The sequence below is a fragment of the Amyelois transitella genome, chromosome 22, assembly GCF_032362555.1.
Source record: "Amyelois transitella isolate CPQ chromosome 22, ilAmyTran1.1, whole genome shotgun sequence".
Taxonomy (NCBI): Eukaryota; Metazoa; Arthropoda; class Insecta; order Lepidoptera; family Pyralidae; genus Amyelois; species Amyelois transitella.
Window position 1 is genome coordinate 8,975,642 of NC_083525.1, and position 25,940 is coordinate 9,001,581.

Below are 25,940 nucleotides of genomic sequence, written 5' to 3' on the forward strand. Positions count from 1 at the left end.
ATTTATAAATTAATTTTCCATGGTAAGAAAGATCTTCTCCCAGACAGATGAGCCATTTCGCTTTCATTAAAATAATATGTTACCTACTACACCACGCGTTATGCAATATGCGCGTTGCACATTGGTGCATGACATGACCTTTACAAAACTGTCTACCTACCTGTTCAAGTGCATCCTTTCTTCGCTACATATAAGTATAAAATAAATTCACACCCGCCTTCATCTGTTTCTTAGCTTTCGTCTTATACACAACAGATTTGAATGCTGTTGAAGTGTTGACACTGTTATATATATTAATAAGGTTTATCAATATACAAGAGACACAGTGTGGGTCCGGGACAGTTTTCTAGTTATTCATACATTGTTGAATATATAAAAGACGTTTCTATGACGAAAATGGCGGGGAAGTGGTTGAAATCTCTCGTGGTGGTGCTGGTGATAGCAGCGGCGGCGGCTGATGTGCCCAGTACGTAACCCTATTTCGTGACACGTGATATATATACTTTGGCTCCTTTCCAGGGACGTAAATTTCAAAGGGTTCATTTCTTGCATGTGTAAATATAAAATTTTACTCCGTTTACAGTCAGAGGGCAGTTTCTAGTCAAATGACAAGTGAAATATGATAAAACTGAAATATTCCGCTCATTTCACATAACTAAGTACGTAGCAGTAAGAAGATTTAAAAAGAATTATATAACTTTCAGTCAGTAATTAAGTTCATAGGCCAAATGTCTGCTACCCGTGGCTATAGTAGCTAACTAAGTTTTTATCCGCGTGTTAACTGGTCTAAACTCTGAACTTGATGTTGTAATAGCAGATTTTTTTGGAAAATCAAAGGCTATTTCAATCTTTATGAGCGGAACAGAAAATTACTTTAACGTTTTTATACCTAATTAGTATACAAGTGCACTGCACTGCATGCACTTTGCACTTTGCATACATATTTTTTATTAATAGGTACATATTTGACGAGAATTCTTTTCGTAGTTTCTGATGAGTTGTTCTACCGCGCGCCGCGACTGTTCCGTATGGATGACTTCGACAAGTGCCAGTTCCAGAACGCCACCTTCTGCATGGGCGTCTTCGAGATCACACCCGAGGGTGAGCGAGGCTACAAACTCTACCAGGAGATGATAGTAAGTTTATATTAATAAATCTTACAATGTGACAGTTCCAGTGATAAAGACTCTACATGGCCGAGATGGGATTTGAACCTGTGCCTTTCTGCGCATCACGCATTTTAACCGGGCACCTTACTGATTCGACCACCGACGTTCTAAACAGGTCAATAGTAAAGATTATGTCACTAAAAATAATTCTGTGGCTTTTAAATTTATCGAGTGCGTAATCGATGATAGTTTTTTGCCAAACTATCTATTCTAGTAAACCCTAAAGAGAGAATTTATATTAGTCACGACACGTATGTCATAAGGGACGTAAATGATGAATTTTATTTGGCAAAGATTAACAAATAACACAGCGACAGTATAAGTGACATTTTTTATCTAGTTTATTGTTTGCTGGTTGACTGGAAGAGATCCTTTCATGGGAGATGTCCTCCATTGCAAGTGATTTATTTCTTCTCTAACTATGTACTATTTCTTGTAACTGGGTAAATTTTTGTGCAATAAAGATATTACAAACAAATTAACAAACAAACAAAATAATTCCTTAGCCAACTTGTTACTAATTTTACTACGACATTCAATGTATAACCTTATAAGTAATTCATGAACATCTATTTCTGATGTCTTTGTTATCCCAAACAGAAAGTGTCCGAGAATGGTTTCCGTCAAAATCGTTCAGTGATTCACCGCGCGTCTTGCCTAGCTCCACGTGATGAAGAACAAGACCTGTCTGCAGAGCTGAAGGAGGAAGATCCAGTTGTTAAGTTCGAGCGCTGCGTGAATCGTGAACTCAAGAAGTATGAGTGGCACGCTCGTCTGAAGAAACTCCAGTACTGCAAGAGCAAACAGAACGCTGGCATTCGTAAAAGGGACTTAACGGATTGGCTCGTCGCGGCTGTAATCGGAATCATTATATTCATGAACGTTATTGGCACTCTTTACGATTTAAAAAAAGACCCCTGTGTTAAACGTAAGTTTGTTTACATATATACATAAAGTCATTGATGAGTTCCCCTGCAAAAGTTACGGATGTCAGACGGGAGTCGCTTAGTGTAAAAACCTGACTCACCCAATCCAGGATCCATTGTCAAGTGATTACCCCGGGCTCCTCTCCAGAGTGGTGAAGATGTAACAGGGACTAAAGCCATAAAATCACTTCTATACTCGTATATGGTTTCCTGATGGAATTGGAGCTCAAATAGTGATAGGTTGCCAATCCATCGCCTACATGAAGATTCTCATGTTTATAAGCGTATCCCTTTTACGACATCCATGAGAGTAGATACGAGTACATATGGAACGGTTCTAATCTAAAGTGCCGGAAACCGATGGTGGCATAAATTACTACATCGTCAAATAATCCCAAAACGTCTCATGAACCGATCGCTCTTGGTTTCAGCCAACAAGTTCCTCATGGCGTGGTCGCTCCGAAGCAACTGGAGCCGCCTCACTGCCGTGCACAGCGGCGACCAGCGGCTGGACGCGCTCGCCCCCATCCATGGCATCAAGTGAGTAGTCTGGACTTGGATTACGTAAAAGCTTTCAAGATAGTTTATTAACACTGCTTGTTTCATATTAGGTAGGTCCTTACATGTGAAATTGGCTTTTCTTATACTGGCACAATTCCAAATTCGAATTTCTACAGCTATTTATTTGTCATGTCCTATCGTCCATTCATGGGTTTCCTCAGTTTTAAATGGCCTTTCACATTTGCATATCTGGCGCTTCCAAGTCTGGATTTGATTAATTTCCCTTATCTGGTAGAAGGGACGGTCAGGTAGCTTATTTATTAAAGTAGGTAAGTATATTTCGTTCTTATGTGAACCATCAAATCTTTTGATCGATCGATCGTCAATCAAAAGATTTACTTACCAAACACAGTTAAAATTTGACCATCGACTGTTTTTGCAGAGCACACATGATCATTCTGACCATCTTCGCCCACGCCACCTTCGCCATGACTATGGTCTACCCGCATGATGAGAGGGAAGTGGATGAAGTGAGTTTAATATATAATAGAAATGTTATAAAGAGATATAGTTTGTGACTTTGATTATTTGTAAGGGCTAATCTTAAGAAATACATATGTAGTATACATACATTAATGTAATCACGTCTATTCTTTTTTTTTATATTATAAATATTATAATTAAATCAAATTAAAACTAAAGCTAAAACTACTTATAAAAAGAAAGAAAAAAGATGACTACAAACTAAAATTTAATTTATAAATTGTACAGTCCCTGCATAGCATCAACATGCGGGAGTGTGTCTAGAAGGCTGGCAGCATTGCCAATTTGAATGGCAATGCTGATTCTCTGAGCCAGATAATTTCCAGCCCTCCGGTCACGAGATACCTCAATCAATCGTCTATTCTATATCACTTGTGGGGAAGCCATGCAGAGCCAACAGTCTTGAAAAGATGGAATTGGAATACTGATACACCCCAAAGTAGTATTTAACTAAAACATGTTGTGGCATTTGCATATTAATCCAAGATTAAAAATTGTTTCTTAAATGGTTGGGTAAAATTTGCTAAGTACAACAGCTACTACTCTTTGCAGATAAGTGACTCCATAGCGGGCACCATCGGCTCTAACGGCACGATCTTCGTCCAGACGTTCACCATGGTCTCCAGCTTTCTGCTGGGCTACATGCTCCTTATCAGCTTCGAGAAGGCGAAAATGTCGCCCAGCATCACACACTGGCCATCCATCGTTTTCAGCAGATACATGCGGTACGATTTTACTGCCTAATACTTATGGTTAGGGTTTAATGTCCTTATCACCTAGGTATAGTTATCCACAGAGCCTATACATGCACGTTAACCCCAACAACATAGTACATACATACATATGGTCACGTCTATATCCCTTGCGGGGTAGACAGAGCCAACAGTCTTGAAAAGACTGAATGGCCACGTTCAGCTATTTGGCTTAATGATAGAATTGAGATTCAAATAGTGACAGGTTGCTAGCCTATCGCCTAAAAAGAATCCCAAGTTTGTAAGCCTATCCCTTAGTCGCCTTTTACGACATCCATGGGAAAGAGACGGAGTGGTTCTATTCTTTTTTGTATTGGTGCCGGGAACCACACGGTACAAACATAGTAGTGTGAATGTTTATTTTAAATCAGAATATCAGCGATACTGGTAAAAATACATTTTTATAACACAACAGAACGGAACGGAATGGTATTATCACTTATTGACGTCACATCACTTCAATCTAATTATATTCCACTTCCAAAGCGCATGAGTAGAAGAAGCGGCAGAACAAACTGCACTGCAGCATTTTCAACGGACGTCAATTTACAAATAATAATAATCTCTTAAATCTAAATCGTGGATGAATGCACATGGACTACATTAAAAAATATGAATTAATGTAAAAGTAATGATTTCAATACGAATATTTCGTCAAATAAATATAGATAAAATAAGATATGTACACACTGCAGAAATTATGTTAACACCATGTCAAAAATGTACATACATTTAAGAGGCCATTATGTCAAGCTCGGGCCACACATGTTGATCATTAATAAAATCCTCCGTGCTGTTTAATTTTACGTATCTACCTGTGATAGTGAGTACCACGTTGTAACTCTTTACAAGTTGTAAGACATTTTTCATCAGAAACGCTGTCATCGAAAGGACTGTCCTGCCCTGCTTAATTCCAATCTATCCCACTTGTCCCAAGACAAGGAAGTGAAACGATTTCGTGAGTGTTACTAGTCCCATGGGGCTACTGGGACAAAATCGTCTCACTTGTTCCACAACTACTGGGACATCTAGATGAGACTAGTGGGATACATACATACATACATATACATACCTATGGTCACGTCCATATCCCATGCGGGGTAGACAGAGCCAACAGTCTTGAAAAGACTGAATGGCCACGTTCAGCTATTTGGCTTAATGATAGAATTGAGATTCAAATAGTGACAGGTTGCTAGCCCATCGCCTAAAAGAAGAATCCCAAGTTTATAAGCCTATCCCTTAGTCGCCTTTTACGACATCCATGGGAAAGAAACGGAGTGGTCCTATTCTTTTTTGTATTGGTGCCGGGAACCACACGGTGGTTCCCGGCACTAGTGGGATAGATCATTAAATTTTTGTTATGAATAGTTATCAAATTATTCTTTTGCAGAATGGCTCCATCTCTGCTATTCGTGGTGGGCCTCACCGCCACCTGGATAGCTGGATTCGCGAGCGGCCCCATGTGGTACCTGGTCGAGGAGATGGAAAGTGCTTGTCGAAAGAAGTGGTGGTCGCAGCTACTCTTTATCAACAATATTGTGGCGCCGGATGACCGCTGTCTTATTCAATCATGGTGAGGAATGAAGGACATAACTCATGACCATTCTCTTCTCTTTCAAGACTATCGTCAATACATTCCGAGATTAGGCAGCTAACAACACAAAGTAACTCGCGTAGGACTGTTAAATTCTCTTTTACGAGTGAGTAGATTACTCCTTTGGTGTAAGCTCTACTACGAGTGTATAATGCCTACAAGTTAACCTTAAACAAGAGCTTGTCTCATGATGTCAACCTCGTCTTGGCGGGGAAATAAGTATAATAATATTTCAGAATAATTCCTACACACTAGCGAAAGTAAATGCAGACCCGCTAAAGTTAATATGATAGAACTAGCCTCACTACAACATAGCACATAACAAAACATAGCACGGTAAGATAGCCAAAGAATCTGGTTCCAGGTTCTTCGCGGTAGAAATGCAGCTGTTCATGGGGGCCGTGATCTTGGCTCTGCTGCTGGCATCAAGACCTCGTCGTGCCCTGCGTGTCATCGGCGCGCTGTACGTGCTCACCCTGGGAGTCAACTTTGCTCTCAACCTGTCTTGGAAGATGCAGCCTGTTGTGAAATTCGCTACAACTGAGTTAGTGAATAGATCGATCAATTTATATTTATGCTAAGAATGAATATTGTCAGGTAGTGTGAATATAAACGTTGAAAGGAGAAGACCTAGATGATTGTGCCTTAATATCACATAATATCAAGTACCCTGAAACGATAATTGTATAAAGATAGTGATGAAGGTAAACTATTACATGAAACAAATTTTTTTACAGAGATCATGGCAAGTGCAAATATCAGATGTATCACCCCATTTTTTTGAGAAACTATGTTGTATTTTCATTCCAAATTTTCTACAAAATTAAAAGTAACAAAAACATGTACAAAATCTCTTGAAAAATTCTCTTCACACGTCGCAGTAACGTCCGAACTATGGCGGTGGGAGTGGATTCCTACACGTGGATGTTCTCAGCCCCTTGGACCAGCGTTCCATCCAACCTGCATGGGCTTTTCCTGGCCTTTCTCAAGTACCAGCTCGATAAGACCGGCTTCAAGCCCGACAAGCATAAGGTTAGCATTTATACGAAATGGATCATAAATATAAAATTATAAACAGTTAGTAGTAGTAGTAGTAGTAATAGTTTATTTATTTTAGTTAGTGTCTAATATCTTCGAAGTTATATACATTATTTTGAATACAAACCGATGCTCTTACAGTGAGGGAAAGCATCGTGAGGAAACCTGCAATTTCGATCGATCCAATACTGGATAGGTTTACGTTGTTTTTTGTCAGTGCGTTTCGTGTATAAACTTGACTCACTCAATATGAGTGTCTGTATGATTCTGCAAGTCAGTGATACATGCGGGTAGAACTCGTTTTATTCGGCTTTATTACTTGAGTATTTTTGTGTTACATGGTAACTAGAATATGATGATACTAGTGAAGTATGATTTTTATTAAAAAGTTGATTACCTCTGTCATAGTGGATTACAAAGACAACATACATCGTGTACGGCTGCATGATCGCGTGGCTGCTGGGGGGAGACCTGGTGAAGCGCACAGACGATCCATTCTGGCTGGCGGTGTACGCCACGCTGGACAGAAACGTCACGAATCTCATGGTCACCTTCCTCGTCTTCGCTTACATCCACGGGCAAGGCGGTCAGTATTTTTTCTCTTTGCTTGTCGCCATAAACGATGCGGGCATGAAAAAGACAAATTTGATCCCTTGTTGTGTCTTTAAACTGTCGTTTGAGCTTTTCTTCTTGATCAGACAGACAAATTAATAGATAAGATTTATTGACCTGATATATAAAGGAATTAATGTGGAACGATAGGAGGAAAAATGCTAACTGGATTCTCTTAAACAGATCCTCAGAATGGCCAGGTATCATTATTTTATTGACGTCTATCTATAATTTATAAATATACATCAAAATCAAAACGAAATGTTTCTGATATGTTCCTACAGGCTTCGTGGTGCCATATCTGAGTTGGGGCGGGTTCCAGATCATGAGCCGCGTGGTGTTCCCGGCCATGCTGGTGCACTGGCACGTCAACCTCATGTCGGTCGCTGCCTACCCCGCGCCCGTCCACGTCACCTTCAATACTGTGGTTAGTTGGATGGACTCAGGTATCCGTTAGGGAACCATATTTATCTTTTAGGTAATTAAGATGACAATTGACAGTGATTGTAAATAAGGTGTTCAATAAGGCTGCGTGCATTTCGATGACATTAAATATTCATGTTGGTGACAAACAAACTAAAACCCCTAGTTTTTACCGATGGACCGACAACGAGAATTGACTAGAATACATAAACGGGAAGGTGAGCAGCGACTTTGACCACTTGACAAGTCAGGTGGTCAAAACGAGAGTCTTAGAAAAAAGTCGGGTCAACCCATTAACGAGCTTGGGAATGTTGTAGAGTCGATGCGAAAGTAGTACATATGCACATATGAATAGCAAGTAGAACGATACAATTTCATGCATTTTACAAAAACTAGGCGTTTATCAGTTGTTCTCTTTCAGATGCTGAATTTGATGTCCAGCATAGTGGTGACGACGATGTTCTCTATTCCGCTGCACCTGCTGGTGGAGCTGCCGATGCAGAGGATGCTGAGCTAGGTCACACTTCCAATGAAGAAGTTAGACAATAATACAAGAGTCATTGAAGATGCTAAAAATAAATGAGCTTATGTTTGTATCGTGGTTTCAATATGCATAAATGTTAAATGTACTTATCTACACTAGTTGTTATTGAAGAGCGGGATCTCCTAACACAGGTAATTACTTACTTGAAAGGAGATCCCGGTCACAAATATGCTCATGTAAACCATGGTACAGTAAATAAAGATTTATTTATTATTTATTATTCAATAGCAACGCAAATTAAAGGTGAAATACCTTTAATTTGCGTTGCTATTGAACCTGGTAATCGAGTTGGCAATTGAACCTAAATGGCAAGCAGAATTAACTGTTCCAAAGAATATTTATATTGCCAAGTATTATAAAAGACAATCCTTTTTTGTTTTTTATAATACTTATTTCTTATGATATTCCTGACAATATCTGTCGATTGATTATAAATATGTGTCGTTATTATTGTCTGTTGTAACTTATTCCTATTAAGTCGTTCGAATTGAAAAATTATTTTTGCGTTGAATAGACCATTCATCGAGGAAGACATCACGCTGCAACTATAAGGAGCAAAGAAATAATGGAAAATGTGAAAAAAAAACGGGGAAAATTATTCATCCATGAGGGCTTCACTTATGCCCAAAAAATAACTATTCCACACGGACGAAGATGCGGGCACAGCTGTCATATTTATAGTCAGAGCTCAAGTATAAGAAAAACAGTCACGTCGTGACTTTTGGAATCAGAAATGCGACCGTAACATAAACAATAGAAAGGTTTAAACCTATGTATTTACAAGATCTGAGAATATTTATTGCTGTGACCGCGAAAACAGCGCAGCCGCGAGCCTCTGCGCCGGCAGCTCCACCAGCAGCGACACCGGCGTCGCCAGCAGGTACGACAGGAACCACGTCGAGATGAAGTCGCAGATCTGGAATTACAATTGAATAAATACTTGCTACTGTTACTCGTATCGTTCTCTTGGCGTGTCCCTTGCGCGTGAACTCATGAAAGATTGAATCTTTTACGAGAACATCTTTATCATCGCGATCCTCGAATGGATAAGTCAGGTCAAGCCAGCGGTTATTCTGATCAAATAACCTAGGTTGTGGCGTCTGGGGACTAAGGAACAATTTGGAATACACTCAGGTGATGATGTTGCTTCTCTATCATGATGCGCATTTATTTTAGAAAACAATAAACTTTCTTTTACTCCACCTAAATTATGAAGTGTTGGTGATTTTATCCAGTCTACAGGACGCCTTCTAAAACTAATGTTGTTAGTTTCTATATCAATCATACGTACGTACCATCTCTAGCAGCGAGCTGGGTATGGGTAGAGGCTGGGCGGCGACCAGCAGCAGGTTGACGCTCCAGTGCAGCATGAGGGCTGGCAACGACAGCCTGCTCAGCACCCGCCAGCCGGGCCATGAGAAGAAGTCGCGGACTACACCTGTAAATACATAACTTGTGTGTTTGTCTGTGAAGTGATTTTTTTTTTTTAGTTTATACATACGAGTTCATATATTCAAGTCCTTATCCCATGGCAGACAGAGCCAACAATCTTTTTTAGTATATTGTGGTCAACTAATAATTTCACAATAAATGTGCAGTTTTAAATGTAAAAATTGTTAATGTGATGATGCAATGTTCCCCTTGGAAGTTTGTGAAGTGAGGTAATACTTTTGTGAAGTTAGGCTGATAATTTCTCCTTCCTTGTCTAATGTGTTACAGACTCAGTATTGTGATGAAGTCCAGTATCACAATATCAAGTGTCTTAAAAGTCCAGTTTTATACATACGTACATATATATAATCACGTCCATATCCCTTTCGGGGTAGTGAAAGCTAAAAGTATTGAAAAGACTGAAAGGCCACGTTCAGCTCAAGTCGTCCAGTTTCAATTTGAAAAAGTCAATTATTTAGTTTATGAATACAATCTCGATCTGCTACTTGTAATGTATTACATTAATAAATGACAGTCGTTGTGGTGTGACGTAAGCAAGTGGAGCGGCAGCACGGATTGTTCTGTCACTTTACGGCATATGCCAGACTAGAGCGGGTGTGTGCACTGATACAAGTTGTTGTATATTTCAACGAATCTTATTGTACGACAGTACACTACCAACCGTCAAAGTTATTGCACACCCCGAAGACGACCAAAGCTGACAGCAAGGTCATGACGGGTCGCTCTATGGCCGCGTGTATGGCGACGGTCAAGCGTGAGTCGTGCGGCAGCAGCCAAGCTCCGGAGAACGCCCAGCATAGAGCCAGGGGGAAGTAGAGGTGGTACAGCCACCGTAGCCACTGGAATGAAACCTCAATATCATATTTCGTTCGGATATAGAAACTAATTTTGTTTCTTCAATGGTAATTATTTTTGTGTAATTCATTATATTGAACAAGATATGATTAGTCATTTATCTATACTTATATTATAAAGCTGAAGAGCTTATTTTTTGAACGCGCTAATCTCAGGAACTACTGTTTCGAGTTGAAAAATTCTTTTTGCGTTGAATAGACCATTTATCGAGGAAGGCTTTAGGCTATATAAAATCACGCTGCAACTATAAGGAGCGAAGAAATAATGGAAAATGTGAAAAAACACGGGGAAAATTATTCATCCTTGAGGGCTTCAATGATGCCCAAAATAACTATTCCACGCGGACGAAGTCGCGGACGAAGTCGCGGGCACAGCTAGTAACATTTATGACGGGAGAGCTGTATGCGACATGCTTTTTTTGTGATGCCAGTCCTTGTGGTATTCCACAATGTTGCTCCAGTGTTCATCATAAATGTCTTGTGATATCTAATCGCTTTCGATGTGAAATGGTATACTTGTGTGGCTTCGTGGAAGACGATCATCTCCGAGAAGTCTATCTCATCTTATCAATCTTCCAATTTGTCTCCTCCGCCACAGTGCTTTCGGACCTGGGATCTGCTGTTTACTGATAAATACATACCCTATAGTCCTTCGGCTGAACTTTCCGCTCTTGCAGGTTATAATGGACGTGCGCCATGATGAGCCCGATGAGGCAGGCGGGCAGGCTGCCCCACGGAGACGTGTACCACCACCAGAAGGATGGTTCGTCGCGAAACATTGTGCGGAGGTTTCTGTCACAACAAAATTAAGTTCTATTCCACTTTCATAAACTTTGCCTTAGCAGCTATTTTTTCGAAATTAATGATTTAAGATAGTCCTAGATTCTGTTACCTCGTTGCTAGTTATTCATGAACAGACATTTTCTGATACGAACCACGATTTTATACATCATGAAAAATCTGCTTGGGAATCTATTCAATATGGAATTTTTAATACAGACATTATAAGATCATAAGTCATAACACAATAGGGAAATTTTATCAAATCTTGCAACTGTTCATCTATGTTTGCTATCTAAGCAATGTTCTTTGGTCTACTTTCTAAGGTATATATTAGACTACGAACTCTGGTGTCATGATGTACAACATGGTCTTCCAATGGAACACATAGGCCAGTACCCCGTTGAGCACGCAGGAGGCGAGGAGTAGGACACTGAGGATCGTCACGGCTCGGTGCCGCCAGCGATGGAGCCCCAGGGTCAGGGCTGCTGCCACCAGGTGCAGCTGCATGTCTACTGCTAAGGACCTGGTGACAAGGAACTGCGCTTGATTTAGAGGAATATAATTTGTTTTTATAAGTGTTCACTTTCTGTAACCAATACCTGTTTTAAATTGGAAATTAAATCAGATGTCTTGAAAATTTACCCAATACTTTACCTATTATAGCAAACCCCAAGGAATATTTATCTCAAAAAGTCGTGATTCCTCAGTTTTGATCTAAACAGTAGACTTAATTACGTTTATTTTTCCTAAATATTCAACTGTCTCTCCTCACCAAGTCTGCACGAGACACGTGTCTTCTGGCTCCACCAGGTTATTAATGTAAAGCGCTTGCGTCCAGAACTTTCTCCGACATGACGCAGCCTCGGCGCCCACCGCCGCCGGCCACACCGGCCCGCCGCGCAGCCGCTCCCACCAGCTCGCCGCGAACCCCACCACCAGCAGGTGTACTGGAGCTAGTCTGAAAGGTCATAGGAAAGGAAATTATTATTAAGAATATTATATATTAAATTCTCGTGTCACAATGTTTGTTCCCGTCCTCCTCCGAAACGGGTTGACCAATTCTTTTGAAATTTTATGAGCATACTGAGTATATCTGAGAACATTTATTTTTCATACTCACAAAATGCAAGACGTCGTTTGCCTGGAGAGCTGCTAGTATTATATAAAGAGCTTGCGACCAAAATGCAACCCAACTAACACGGCCGCCTCTCATAAAAAAAATCTCATCAAAAAGTTATTATTTTTTATGAGAGGCTGCGAATGTGAACACACACATATGTCTCTATCCCTTATGAGGTTGGAAAGAGCCAATAGTCACATTAAAAGCTACTCAAAAGAATTCATTTTTAGATCGGATAATTACTTGAAGTGATAACGTTTAACCTCCATTTATGAAATCCTCAAAAAAGAGATGGAGTTTCTTCTATTTCCCTGTCCATACCTGATATATCTCAGCATCACCAGCTTGGGAAGCAGTCCGTTGAGTTTGGGAAGTAGCAGCAGGTTGTTGGCGAGCAGGAAGCTGCTCATCATCATGAAGATCTGCACCAGCGCCGTGCCGTTCTTCACCGGCATCATCCACCAGCTCGACGTCATCTACGAACCAAAATATTAAAACTGTAAGTATTCTTACATATATACAATCATGTTCTTTCCATAACGGGGTAGACCTAGCCGACAGTCTCAAAAAGACTGAAAGGCCACTTCATCTTAATGATGGTATTGAGATTCAAATACTCGTAGCAACAGGTTGCCATCCCATCGCCGAAAAAAGGAATCCTAAGAATATTAGCCCTTCCCTTGATTGATTAAATAAAATCTTTAAATAATGAACTATATAGATATCTATGCTAAATTAAATTTCAATATTTAAATAAAAAAAAGAATTATTGAAATACAAGTAATTTATCTTTTATAATTAAAATATGTATTTACAGACACGATCTAAGTTACAGGGAATAAATAATGTATACATATTTTTATTTTGTAGACTTATTTTTGTTGCTTTGTTTCAGTTGAATTGCTTCATTGTTCATTCGAATATGGTAATGAAGTGTCTATGGCACGTGTGCTCTCGTAAAGGTTATATTGTTAATTACTACTCGCAATCATAAATTTACAAGATTATCGTGTATTAGAACTACATATATACATACATACATACATATACTCACGCCTCTTTCCCGGAGGGGTAGGCAGAGACTACCTCTTTCCACTTGCCACGATCCCTGCATACTTCCTTTGCTTCATCCACATTCATAACTCTCTTCATGCAAGCTCGGCGGTTTCGGGCACTTTTGACCTGACCCTTCACCAGGACGTCCTTAATTTGATCAAGATATGTTCGTCTAGGTCTTCCCACCCCGACCTTTCCCTCCACACTCTCCTTGTATATCTGCTTAGTCAACCTGTTTTCTACATATATAGTTATCAGTTTTGAGTAAATGAATTTTGCGAAGAAATTGTTGAAACAATAAACCAACTTTTTGTTGAAACTCATTGATGTCTTTTGTATGAACGGTGTTTTAAATTTGTAAAGCCTTGTTTGTTAATTTTAGCAGATCCCATATCGTATGCTGTTAATCTTATAAATGCGAATGTTTGTAAGGTTGCCTGAATGTGTGTCTGTTACTTTTCCACGCAAAAATCCTATAAGATTTTGATAAAATTTAGAACACGGGTAGAATATAACTTGGAATCATAATAGGTACTTTTATCCCGAAATTTCCACGGATTCGAAGCCCTGGGGTGCTAGCTAGTTGTATATTAAAACCCAAATTGAGGAGTAGATCGGCCAGGAGCGAATTTACAGTCCGGAAAGAAACATAACATGTACCAGCTGCGACGCTTCTCTTCCTGTATAGATCGTAAAAGTCTTTCAAGGGAAAGGCAAATGAACCAGGGATACATTAGGCGATGAGCTAGCAACCTGCTATTATTTGAAGCTTAATTCCCTCACTAAGCTGAGCGTGGCTTCCTTTTATAGACTAAGCTCTGTCAAATAAAGACGTTATATATGTAGGTATGTATAGTATTGTGTAGGGAGAGAGTGGGAAAAAAACAGACTGACTTGGGAGAGATCTCGCGGGTTGAGCACGAACAGTAAATGCTGCACGAAGCCCGCGTGCGTCCACATCACCGTGCCCAGCACCACCACTCTGGAACAAAATATATACATACATACATACATATGGTCACGTCTATATCCCTTACGGGGTAGACAGAGCCAACAGCCTTGAAAAGACTGAATGGCCACGTTCAGCTATTTGGCTTGATGATAGAATTGAGATTCAAATAGTGACAGGTTGCTAGCCCATCGCCTAAAGAAGAATCCCAAGTTTGTAAGCCTATCCCTTAGTGGCCTTTTACGACATCCATGGGAAAGAGATGGAGTGGTCCTATTCTTTTTGTAATGGTGCCGGGAACCACACGGCACAACAAACAACAACAAAATATATCTTGGGTTATAAAATGACAATTCATTACAACTATCCTACTTATCTATAGGTACTATTAAACAGTCAACGGGTGGTAAGTACTTTTTATTCATATTTTTGTACTCGTGTTTTAGAAAACGGCTCAAGCAATTTTATTGAAATTTTTAATTATAGGTTCATACGGCCCCATGTTTTGGCACAGTCGTTTCTCCGTGCCGCGTGAAACTATTTACCCAGTCCAGTACTATTTAGTTATATTTCGTTTTTACTATTTTTTGTTGTAACTACATACATACCTACTGAGTGAACAACTATGACAAATAGATATGCCATTAAGTTTTTTACCTATGGATATAGTAAAAGATAACAAAGGGAAAAACCACATACTTGAAGTGCAGCCTTAACTATGATCTCGGGGTAAAATAATGTCCATGTATCTTGCCTTGGCTCAAAATTCCTAACTGTGTAACGGATGTAAAATTTGAAGGTTTAAAAAAATGAAATAAAATTATACTTTTTTCCTTAGAATTTATTATATCAAAACGAAAGCAAATTAATAATGAATCGTCTAACGATTTACATTGTAGCGGAAAATAATAATTTTATCCGACGTTGAATAAACATGCAACAATGCCGTGTGGTTCCCGGCACCAATACAAAAAAGAATAGGACCACTCCATCTCTTTCCCATGGATGTCGTAAAAGCCGACTAAGGGGTAGGCTTATAAACTTGGGATTCTTCTTTTAGGCGATGGGCTAGCAACCTGTCACTATTTGAATCTCAATCCTATCTTAAAGCCAAATAGCTGAACGTGGTCTATCAGTCTTTACAAGACTGTAGGCTCTGTCTACCCCGTAAGGGATATAGACGTGATTATATGTATGTATGTATGTATGTATGTTGAATAAACATGAAGAAAATCCAGTACAGCCTTCACTTTGCGACTGCTTCATAAAGTCAACCCGCCGCGTGCAATCTGCATGTATACATATAAAATCATCCGTCTTGTTCTGTCCTTAATAGATGATCTGTAAACATCCGCTATTAGATTTCTCTACATACCTACCTTCATATTTATGTCTTATATCCAATGATTTCTTCTTTAAACGATGGGTTATCAACCTCTTACTATTTGAATCTTATTTCCATCATTTAGCCATACAGTTGAACGTGGCCTTTCAGTGTTTTCAAGACTGTTGGTTTCTGCCTACCCTGATAGCGATAAAGACGTGATTACATTGTATGTATGGAAAACCAGTGCGGTGTGTTTCCCGCGGCACTTTGTAACGGACAACTCCGTCTCTTTACACGACTAAGGGAAAAGGCGTTTTAGGTGAATGAGAGTTTCCATGCTCGTCAAATAGTGAAGAAAAAACATAACAACTGTGTACCCTCTGCTTCCCTTGTCATACACGTTGTAAAAATCTATCAAGGGAAAGGCTGATAAACTTGTAAAGGAGATGGCCCAAAACTGCCCTACGAATGTATACTTATATGTTATTCTCCTATAATACTGAAATATTAATTAATTAATTATCACATATTAATTTTTTTTCCTAGAACTTGTGGAAATGATTTTCTGTAATAAAAGATTCTTAATCTTATTTCACTTCCTTTTGTGGCTTCCTTTACAACAACGAGTTAAGTGTTGCCATTTAAAAGTTTTTATTAACTTCCTGTACGATTACTGATATTTATCAACATGTACAGTTTATACGCTTAGTAAGAAGCGTTATTTTGGGACCGCTTCAATATGTTTAGGTATATTTAATAACAATCTATAGGTATATTTAATACAATATATTTTACTTTAAAATAAATTGTTTGCTGTACATTTGGAATTGATTACTGATTTTGTTACTTACGATAAAAATATATACATATTTATTAAAAATCGATTTTATAATCTGGCAACACTGGTCAGACCGACGAGAGAAGTTAGTTACGTTCAGTGTTGCCAACTTAGTGGATTTTCCACTAAATCTGGTGGTTTTAACTTGCCTTTTAGCGGACAAATATGAGTTTTAGTGGCTAGTGGATTTATCTAGTGGAATTTAAGAATTTTGTAATTTTTTTTAAGTTATTAGAATATCGCCTGTAAAATCCACTCGTATCGTTGTTGGAGTTCAATTACTGGACTCATCAATCAATAATTTGCCAACCATCAATTTAGTAGTGAGTAAAACGCCCAAAAGGACCGGCATCCAGGCCAGAAACCACAACATTTCATTTCAAACTTTATGTCTCTGAGAATTCGACAACAAATGGGCTTTGTTACTTTTTATTGTCAACCACTTCCTATAATTTATGATCGAAACGAATTGTTACATTTATTTTAAACATCATTTATTTTTATTTAATTGTAACTAAACTTATAACAATTTGTTTATTCTAATTAATTTGAATATCTAATATTTGCCGCTTAATCCGCCAACAGCGACATCAGGTGCTAATTTCGACACAACAGAAATAAAGTTAGAGGAACATTTAGTGTTTTTTTTTATGGTGCGATTTTTTTTAGTGGATTTCTAGTGGTTTTAGAGGTCGATTCTAGTGGGGAGCTTGATAAGTCGTTGGCAATGGCAACACAGGTTACGTTTGATAAACATTACAGACCGTTCACCATAAGTTGTCCCCTGAGTTTCCTCCCCTCATGTTGGCACTATTGCTTGTCAATCTGTTGTTGTCAGTTTGTCGTATTGTGAAGTGTTCGCCACGTTTTTGTGTTATTATTTGATAATTATCGACTTAATCATGCCGAAGTCATTTAAAAGCAGTGCAAGAGAGATTGTGTTGAAGGTGCGTGCCTTTTGTGAGAGAGAAAAGGCAAACCAAGCCCCGTTAATTCCACTCAATCAAGTGCGATCTCGAGTCGCCGCCATGACAAGTTAGTAAAACAGGGATACCAGCTCTAGACACCAATGCCTCTATTATGGGTAATAATAATTTATAGACTAAAATAATTTAAAAAGTACATATCTCAACGAATTTAATTTATCTCGTTATGATATTCTCCTTATTTCTGTTTAAATAAAAACTAAATTTTATAAAAGAATACAAATGTTATGTGTCTATTTCAGGAATGTCGGAGAAAACCGTAAGTAGAATTACTAAAGAAGGTGAAATTGCTGCCTCTACCTCACAAAAACTGAAGTCTCCTGGAAAACATCGTCTGAAACGTAAAACAGTGGAACTTGATGATTTCGATTTATGCGCTATAAGAAATAAAGTTCATGAAATGTATACTGTAAGAAAAGTTGTTCCTACTTTAAATAAATTACTTGTAGAATTAAAGAATGACATCAATTTTGTTGGGGGCCGAACGACTTTGTGGAAAATTTTAAAACAGCTTGGATTTCAGTACAAAAAATGTGGTTCGAAACGGAAAATTTTAATGGAAAGACACGACATAGTTGCATGGAGACGAAAATATATCGATACCATGAGGAAAAATCGTATAGACGGACGGCCAATAGTTTTCTTAGACGAAACATACATTCATGCATCATATGCAGTGAAAAAATGTTGGCAAAAAGATGGCGAGGACGGACTAACAAATGATTCTGCTGGAACGCGATGGATTATTGTTAATGCAGGTGGAGAAATAGGATTTATTCCTAATGCTCAATTGATTTTTAAATCACAGAGTAAATCCGGGGATTACCATGACGATATGAACAGGACTAATTTCATGAAGTGGCTTTCAGAGAAACTTGTACCCAATTTGCCTCCAAACTCCTTAGTCGTCATGGATAATGCTCCCTATCACACCGTACAAGTGAATAGAGCACCTACTATGAGTTCGTCAAAACTGCAAATGCAAAATTGGATTACAAATAAGGGATTGTCATATTTACCAACAATGTTGAAAGCAGAACTCTATCAAATTATAAAAGAGCACAAAGAAGCACCAATTTATGAGGCTGACCAATTATTGATAAGTCACGGCCATCAAGTGGTAAGGTTGCCCCCTTACCACTGTGACTTAAATGCTATAGAGCTTATGTGGAGCCTTTTAAAGAGACGAGTAGCTTCTAATAATATCGGACAAGAAGCTGGGAATATTGTGAAACTAACTGAAGAAGCTTTTTTATCTATAACCCCCCATGATTGGCAAAAACAGTGTCAACACGTCAAAAATATAGAAGATAAATTTTATGAACGTGATGGTTGTATGGACAATGTTACTGATAGTTTCATAATTGAAGTAGGAAACGATAGCAGCACAGATTCGGATGCGTCAGATGATGATGTTAGTACAAGTGATAGTGATTTGTCTGGAATCGTCCCTTTGGACCATAATTACTCTGTCAGAATAAATTAAAATAATAAATAATTTAAATTAAGAACTGTCTTCATTTACGACCTCCTTAGTTTTATAAATGTGTGTTATTTAAAGAGTGAGTGAGATTTCTCACCTCTACCTACCTCTTTGCGGATAAATAGACGTGATGGTAAGTCTTATTTAAAATTATGCAAGTAAAACGATATTAATTTGTAGTGGGTAAATACATGTTTAGACAATGGGGGTAAATGGTACATATACTGTCGGCAACACCGTAGACAATGCTGCCAATTCAGAAGTCAGGGGACAACTTATGATGAACGGACTGTACTTGAACATCGCTCAGCAGACGTCACTCGTTCGTTCAGTTCGTTCTTCCGTTCGTTGTTTCGTTGAGCTTTTTATCTGATATTTATTATTGTTTGACCCTTGCTTGTTTACTGGACTGTAATTGATCGCCTGCCTACTGACCTTAAGGTATTCTATACGGACTCGGACTTATCTTCCTATCGATATGAGGTGTATCAATTGTGATGTTGATATACAGAGGTTACGGAGGCATACCACCTCTTCATTGCCTAATGATCTACGTGCTATCCTAACAGGATGGCTATCTGTTGAGGTAAGAAATGATTGCACATTTGAAAGGCTTTATTGGCTTAGGCCAAACTGCAAGAAACCTTGTTTAAATTGCCGAGGTTATGTGACAAAATAAACAACCGCTAAATGCCGGCTGTTTAAGTTCGGCTAATTCACTTCGTACCGAATTATCGCGAATTCATTTATACATATTATTGATGCTGGATGTCATATGTTCTACTTTTAGATACCAATGGATAGCAATATATGCCATGTGTGTTTCGAACTGCTGAATTCGAATATAGCTGCAGATGGGCGTTTGTTCGGATTCACAAAGTTATGTGTTGCTTGTGGCCATTCTCTTAGAAAAGCACGACAGCGACATACATTAGAAAGGAACCATTCAATGTTGCAGAATTTACCGCAGTCACATCCAGCTTTACATCAGGTAAGTTTTAATTTGACAGTTCATAACTTATGGGCTTGTATCATTTTCCCAAATTATCCTTGTATTTAAAAGATTTATGCTATTTTCTGTCCCAACTAAGCACCAACAAATGAGGTATTCCTCATAGAGCACCCATTTTTAAGCACACCCAAACTATTCCTCGTAGCGCACCTAAATGGTGCGGTAAAGAAATGAAATAAAATTATTATAATTTTATTCCTTTAAGCGCACCCATGTTTAAATTTTGAATAATGATGGGCACTATGGTTGGTGTGGTAATTTTAAAATTTTCGAATATTATATTATTAACTCAGTATCAGTCAATTAAGACTAAATGGGTTTCAAAATTAAGCATTAAGCAGAGCGCAACGCACACTATCACTATAAGATATTTTAGTAATGTGATTTGTGATTTCTGTTCAAAAGCTTATTTCATTTAATTATGATTTACTTTGCATTTTAAAAGCGATCATAAGTAAAGTTATTATAGAGATTATTTACAAACACGAGTTGGAAAGGACAATCTGTCACATGTAAATATAATAAATAGAGTGCACAAAGAAGCATGCCCCCCTTAAGATACTTTCCGATCTGTATTTTTAACTAGTTTTTGTAGTTACAAATACTAGTTAAAAATTTACTATTTTGCTTATTTATGTTTTATTCACTACTTTCTACCTACTAGTGCTATGATTTTTTTGTGAAATTATCGTTCCTATGGGAAATCCATCTCTGATTGTTGATTATATTACAGTAGAATCCCGATTATCCGAATTTAAACCAGTGGTAATTCCGATAATCGAAAATCCGGATAATCGATTTCATAGTCAAATCAAACAATATTTGAAATTTAAATGTTATATTATGTAATGAGTTTGACTGTACCTACGTCTTTAGACAAAAGATTTAAAAAACAATTATACATATGTTTGTTATGGTTCAAATATAATGAATGACATTGTAATAAGTACCAATGTTATTTACAAATTTGGTTGAAAATAACTTGTTATTAAAATAACATGAATCACATGTTTTCATTGCAGCCAAATCCCTGATGTGCTTCAGTTGTAACAGCTGTAAGGAATCCGACTCCTCCTGTCTTTCAAACCACTTAAAAGCTATTTCTAGAGCTTCAAAAGTTTCTGCGTGAGATGTTCCTTGACATCATCCTCAGTTTCAGTCTCTTCTTTGAGATGAGAGCGGGAGTAAACATTCGGAGGCGCGTTTTAATTTGTCGCTACATGTCTAGTTGCGCGGTACTTGAGCCGTGACGTGAGTTAGGATAATTGGGATTCGGATAATCGGGATTTTATTGTATTTAGTTAAGCAAGCATTTTCAGGGTGTTAAGACTAATTACAAATTATACCTACTGTGATTTAATGTACCTTAAAATATACAATTATTAATCAATACTTTTAAGACAAAGAAACAAATCTGTGATTTGGTAATATTTTAGATATTACGTATATAAGATTTAAATGATTCTGAATCAAAGTAGTTTAATGTAGTACCTATAGTAAAACTTTACCAATTGTAACAAAAGTAGGTATATTTAATTTTTACTTATCATTTTTGTGTGGTAAGGATTAATGATTTAATATACTGTGAGTTAATTTTATAAAACAATAAAAATATGCTATTTATCAACATGTTTTTTTATATCTTTCTACGTAATACATTACATTAAACACAACATAAATAGCATATTTTTTGTATTAGAAGCTTTGGACGTGCCGAGAACTTCAATATTAGTGAGACAAGTGATTTAACTTGACCAGACATATCCTGCAAGGGACTGCAATATGCTGATAATGATAAAGGGTAATCCTTTTTAAGCTCAAATGTAAGTGTAAAAAATAAATCATTATTTGTTATAAATGAGTATTATTTATAAAGACACTCAATACCCGTAGGCAGGTGTTCTAATTCATCAGGTAATAAGTTGCTACATAAAAGCAATCAGAACTAATAACCAAAATTCTGTCGATATCATATATTACCTACGTTCCCTGCATGCTCCTCCCTATTTTTCACCATGGGTGCGCTATGAGGAAAAAAATTGTAATATTTTTATTTCATTTCTTTACCGCACCTTTTAGTTTTAGGTGCGCTACGACGAATAGTTTGGGTGCGCAACTTTAGGTGCGCTTAAAAATGGGTGCGCTATGAGGAATACCTCCAACAAATAAGTTTCTAAGTACCCACAATAATTATTATTTGTTTTTTTTTTTAAAGTAATGTTTTTGTTTATAGATTACAAACTATGCATGTCATAGTTGTTGGGTGAGACATGAAAGGCTATTACTTCAGGATCCCAACCGTGTTGTGAATGAAGCAAGTCTTATACCAAAACATGAACCAATAACTATGCCAGCATCACCACAATCAACATCGGAGCCAGCGCCTGAACCGGCGCCTGAATTTACATCTGAACCAGAAATAAATCTGCCAAATTATAAACGGGTTGCCAACACTTCATCACACTGTGTTTTTGAAGGCTGTACTTTTGTGCAGCGGGGTTACATGTGATTCCATTATTAATTAAGAAGTTTCTTATTGATAAATATAAGTTATATATTCCTCGCAGTACGAGAGTTTGTGGAACTCATTTATTATTAGATTCATGGAGCATTTTGATGGATAATCCTAATATTTATTCTTATTTCACTGCAAGTCAAATTGAAGATATGTTAACTATCTCAAAATATCAAATTTTTCCCACAAAATATCTATGTAACAGAAGATTATCCAAAAGATATTCTCTCTATAAGAAAAGAACTTAAGAAAAAATTGCAGGAGGAGATCAATAAGGGGAAAAAAGCTTATATACGATACGACCGACTTATCATAGAGGGAAACACAGCTGACAAAAGAAAGCGCTCACCATCTGGCTCTCCAGAGCATGCTGGCGGCTCAACAAATAGTAAACTTAACACACCCTATAAAATAACTAATTCACACATTTGCCAAAACCCACCATCATCGCAATAATAGTAACACGACGAGCACTAACAAGCAATCAAAACACATCAGTACCCGAAAAATTACGAAGATATCACGTAAAACCAATACAAACAAACAAAAGAATTAAAGGTCTCAACCCGGCTGGTCACCGTGAGACGTCAGACCAATACCCATCAGATCATAGAGACATAACAAATTTATCAACATTACAAACAAAAGAAACATTTACCAAGAGAAAAATAAATATAGCAACATACAATACTCTGTCGTTAAGAACAAATGAAAAACTGTTAGAACTGGAAAATGCTCTAGAGAAAATCAATTGGGACATAACAGGGCTTGGAGAAGTAAGAAGACTGGGTGAGCAAATAGAAGAACACGAAAACTATATATTTTACTATAAAGGCGAAACAAAAGGTCTGTATGGTGTAGGATTTCTAGTAAAAAAACACCTTAAGAAATATATCATTGGTTTCAATGGTATATCAGAAAGAATTGCAACACTTACAATTACATTGCCAGGATACAAGAAAGCCTGGACCATATTACAAGTATATGCACCTATGGAAGATACCAAGGACTTAATCAAATATGAGTTCTATAATCTTCTTTCAAAAACCATCGAGAATACCAGAAATCATCTAATAGTCATGGGTGATTTCAATGGCAGAATTGGCAAACAAAAACAAGGAGAAGAAACTATAATAGGAAAAAATGGAACATCAGAAAGATCTAAAAACGGTACTAGAATGGCATTAGAAAATAACCTCAAGTTCATGAACAGCTGCTTTAAAATTAAAGAGTGTCGAAGGTGGACCTGGATTAGAGGTGACGGAAAATACCGCAATGAGATAGACTACATAGCGAGTAACCATCCTAAAGCATTTCAGAACCTTGAAATACCATCGTATGGTAAGAGCAACATTGTAAACTGGTAGTCCAAAAAAGTCAAGAAACTGCTTTAATAGCCAACAAGAAATAAACAACTCTTTGCCTACAAATATTACCTTATTAAAAGAACCATCAAATAATTTTCAAATCTGGTATGATAATGAAATTAAAGAAATGTTTGGAACTTAAATGTAAAAAGAGAAGGAAAGATATCTTAAGCCCAGAAACCGGTTCTCTGCCTTTTCGGCGAAAATCGTTTGGCAGATCATCACTTGCCAATCAACGTTTCGCAGAATTTTATTTCGCGGAATAATCATTTGCCAACTATATCACTTAAATTTGTTTCATTTCCCAACTATTGCCAACTGTACGTTTGGTCTGGCTTTTATAATGACACTTTTCACAAGGCCAACTTTCAAGTAGCGAACGTTTCAGTTAGAGTAATATTCATTTAATTTTATGTATTGTTTACCAAATAATATATGATATGGTCGCAGTTCTAACCTAACCTAACCGATTTCACCTTAACTACGTTCCACACTTTGAAATTTTGCAAATGGTATATAACTTTTTGTTGTTACATGTACTTATTACAAGTTTTTATTTATTTCAGGCAAGTTCAAGACCAGGGTTTCGCCAAAAGATATGCAAGCGACATCCAGTTTAATAAAGAGGTGAAATGTTTGTTAGCACTCAGTTTTCTTGAGGAATCTGAAATATATGTATATTTCGAAAGTATCTTAAAAAGTTTTAAAAATCCAGATTGGCAACAATTAGCGCATTGGTTTGAAAAGAATTATGTACACGGAACATCAACCACACAACCTAAATATCAGCCTAGATTTTGGAGCTGCTGTTATACAGAAGTATTTTATGATCTTTGTCGGAACTTGTTTTGAAAGAAATTAAAACTACACTTTCTGAAATAACTCACTGAACATATATTTGGTTTATACATTAGATATTAACATCCATGAAATTATAATAAGTGAACTAATTTATATACATTTTAACATTGATACACACGCTCTTCGTTCTATTTAAATATTTTGTGCAATATTCTATTTTTGTTCTTTTTTTTTCTTAGTGGCCAGCAGTACTACTACTACTTTCAAATTACTGTACATGCCGCCTCCCAAGGACATCTATTGGCAAGATGTCCTTCACAAATAAACAACCTAAATTATTAAATTGATGAACCTTAACTGTATTTACACTTATGCAATGTAACATAAAAAAAGTACTTTAATAGATTCACTCATTTTGGTCTTTTGTTGTCTTAAATCTAATAGGTAGATAATCTTTATAATTCTAATGGACTTCTTACTCCATGAACTACATGCCCAACCTCTAACTTTTAATGCTAACTTTATTTACACATTATTTACAACACCAGAAATTAGCCAACCAAAAACTGTTTCCTGAGCAATCAGATCACCTTCACAATTTTTTAATAAACCTTCTTTGATTAAATAACTGTAAATATCTGCCCCTAAAATCATATCTACTTGACTAGACCTATTAAAATCTGGGTCAGCAAGATGTTTATCTAACCAATAAAAATATTTTTTATCAATGTCTTTATCTGGTAAGTTTGAAGTTATATTTTTAACAATGTGTGCATCGATTTCAATATTAAAACGACAGATATTTGAATGAATAGGTAACTTAACTATATGATTAATATTAATTGTTTTATCATTTCCTAAACCGGAAACAGATCCACTTGCAGGTATCTTTTTAAGACACAGTTGTTGTACTGCCGCTTCTGTTATAAAACATGACTCAGAAGCCTGGTCTACAAGGGCACGTAGCACTCGGGGTTCACCAGTTTCGGATCGGGTGTGGACTATAGCAGTAGGCAATATTATTTGTTTTGACTTTATTTGTTTACAGGGACCCACTGACTCATTTTGAAATTGACTTGCTACATTTACTTGAGACTTTATGGTGTTCCTTGAACTATACATTTCTGATTGATTGGTATGCAAAAGTGAATGATGTCGTCTTTTACATATTTGACACGTACTAGGTTTCTTACAATTTACTAATGTGTGATTACCACCTAAGCAATTATAACAAATATTGTTCTTATTTACAAATTCTATCCTGTGCTCTAACTTAAGTTTGGAAAACTTTTTAC

The 25,940-nt window shown here is 37.2% G+C and overlaps 5 protein-coding genes across 6 annotated transcripts; 4 read left to right on the forward strand and 1 right to left on the reverse strand.

Moving 5' to 3' along the window:
- The first annotated feature begins 235 nt into the window (after window positions 1-235).
- LOC106140268 (nose resistant to fluoxetine protein 6) lies at window positions 236-8,098 on the forward strand. The gene is made up of 12 exons (XM_060950757.1): window positions 236-466; window positions 988-1,136; window positions 1,770-2,097; window positions 2,527-2,635; window positions 3,039-3,126; window positions 3,692-3,864; window positions 5,282-5,464; window positions 5,850-6,029; window positions 6,367-6,517; window positions 6,932-7,109; window positions 7,420-7,562; window positions 7,980-8,098. The coding sequence occupies exons 1-12, from the start codon at window positions 388-390 to the stop codon at window positions 8,073-8,075; spliced, it is 1,857 nt and encodes a 618-aa protein (XP_060806740.1). The 5' UTR covers window positions 236-387; the 3' UTR covers window positions 8,076-8,098.
- Window positions 8,099-8,898: 800 nt separating this feature from the next.
- Window positions 8,899-14,818, reverse strand: LOC106140269 (O-acyltransferase like protein-like). The gene is made up of 9 exons (XM_060950858.1): window positions 14,811-14,818; window positions 14,262-14,349; window positions 12,633-12,787; window positions 11,964-12,149; window positions 11,535-11,714; window positions 11,050-11,200; window positions 10,216-10,393; window positions 9,398-9,540; window positions 8,899-9,018 (listed from the first exon to the last, which is right to left on the reverse strand). Exons 1-9 carry the CDS (start codon window positions 14,816-14,818, stop codon window positions 8,899-8,901), a joined length of 1,209 nt encoding a protein of 402 aa, XP_060806841.1.
- Window positions 14,819-17,522: 2,704 nt separating this feature from the next.
- On the forward strand, window positions 17,523-19,239 carry LOC106140654 (uncharacterized). Its single transcript, XM_060950758.1, has one exon. The coding sequence runs from the start codon at window positions 17,712-17,714 to the stop codon at window positions 18,951-18,953; it is 1,242 nt and encodes a 413-aa protein (XP_060806741.1). The 5' UTR covers window positions 17,523-17,711; the 3' UTR covers window positions 18,954-19,239.
- Window positions 19,240-19,270: 31 nt separating this feature from the next.
- LOC106140282 (uncharacterized) lies at window positions 19,271-22,604 on the forward strand. Of its 2 annotated transcripts, none has more exons than XM_060950759.1 (3): window positions 19,271-19,536; window positions 19,741-19,941; window positions 22,196-22,604. In XM_060950759.1, the coding sequence occupies exons 1-3, from the start codon at window positions 19,429-19,431 to the stop codon at window positions 22,469-22,471; spliced, it is 585 nt and encodes a 194-aa protein (XP_060806742.1). In that variant the 5' UTR covers window positions 19,271-19,428; the 3' UTR covers window positions 22,472-22,604. The 2 variants fall into 2 exon arrangements, with proteins under 2 accessions (XP_060806742.1, XP_013197311.1); XM_013341857.2 differs by lacking the exon at window positions 22,196-22,604 and adding an exon at window positions 20,985-21,784.
- Window positions 22,605-23,556: 952 nt separating this feature from the next.
- Window positions 23,557-24,475, forward strand: LOC132903210 (craniofacial development protein 2-like). Its single transcript, XM_060950860.1, has 2 exons — window positions 23,557-23,818; window positions 24,411-24,475. The coding sequence occupies exons 1-2, from the start codon at window positions 23,557-23,559 to the stop codon at window positions 24,473-24,475; spliced, it is 327 nt and encodes a 108-aa protein (XP_060806843.1).
- The last annotated feature ends 1,465 nt before the right edge of the window (window positions 24,476-25,940 follow it).

Bases quoted from the DNA above. Each gene is read 5' to 3' on its own strand.
- LOC106140268 (XM_060950757.1), top strand. From the start codon at position 388: ATGACGAAAATGGCGGGGAAGTGGTTGAAATCTCTCGTGGTGGTGCTG. The intron at 1,137-1,769 runs GTAAGTTTATAT...TATCCCAAACAG, and splicing joins AACTCTACCAGGAGATGATA to AAAGTGTCCGAGAATGGTTT. The intron at 7,110-7,419 runs GTCAGTATTTTT...ATGTTCCTACAG, and splicing joins TTACATCCACGGGCAAGGCG to GCTTCGTGGTGCCATATCTG.
- LOC106140269 (XM_060950858.1), bottom strand. The intron at 11,715-11,963 runs GTGAGGAGAGAC...CCTTGTCACCAG, and splicing joins ACGTGTCTCGTGCAGACTTG to GTCCTTAGCAGTAGACATGC. The intron at 11,201-11,534 runs GTTCGTAGTCTA...TTGTTGTGACAG, and splicing joins TTGTACATCATGACACCAGA to AAACCTCCGCACAATGTTTC.
- LOC106140654 (XM_060950758.1), top strand. From the start codon at position 17,712: ATGTCGGAGAAAACCGTAAGTAGAATTACTAAAGAAGGTGAAATTGCT.
- LOC106140282 (XM_060950759.1), top strand. From the start codon at position 19,429: ATGAGGTGTATCAATTGTGATGTTGATATACAGAGGTTACGGAGGCAT. The intron at 19,537-19,740 runs GTAAGAAATGAT...TTCTACTTTTAG, and splicing joins CAGGATGGCTATCTGTTGAG to ATACCAATGGATAGCAATAT. The intron at 19,942-22,195 runs GTAAGTTTTAAT...TTTTGTTTATAG, and splicing joins CACATCCAGCTTTACATCAG to ATTACAAACTATGCATGTCA.
- LOC132903210 (XM_060950860.1), top strand. From the start codon at position 23,557: ATGGGTGATTTCAATGGCAGAATTGGCAAACAAAAACAAGGAGAAGAA. The intron at 23,819-24,410 runs GTAAGAGCAACA...TATTTATTTCAG, and splicing joins CCTTGAAATACCATCGTATG to GCAAGTTCAAGACCAGGGTT.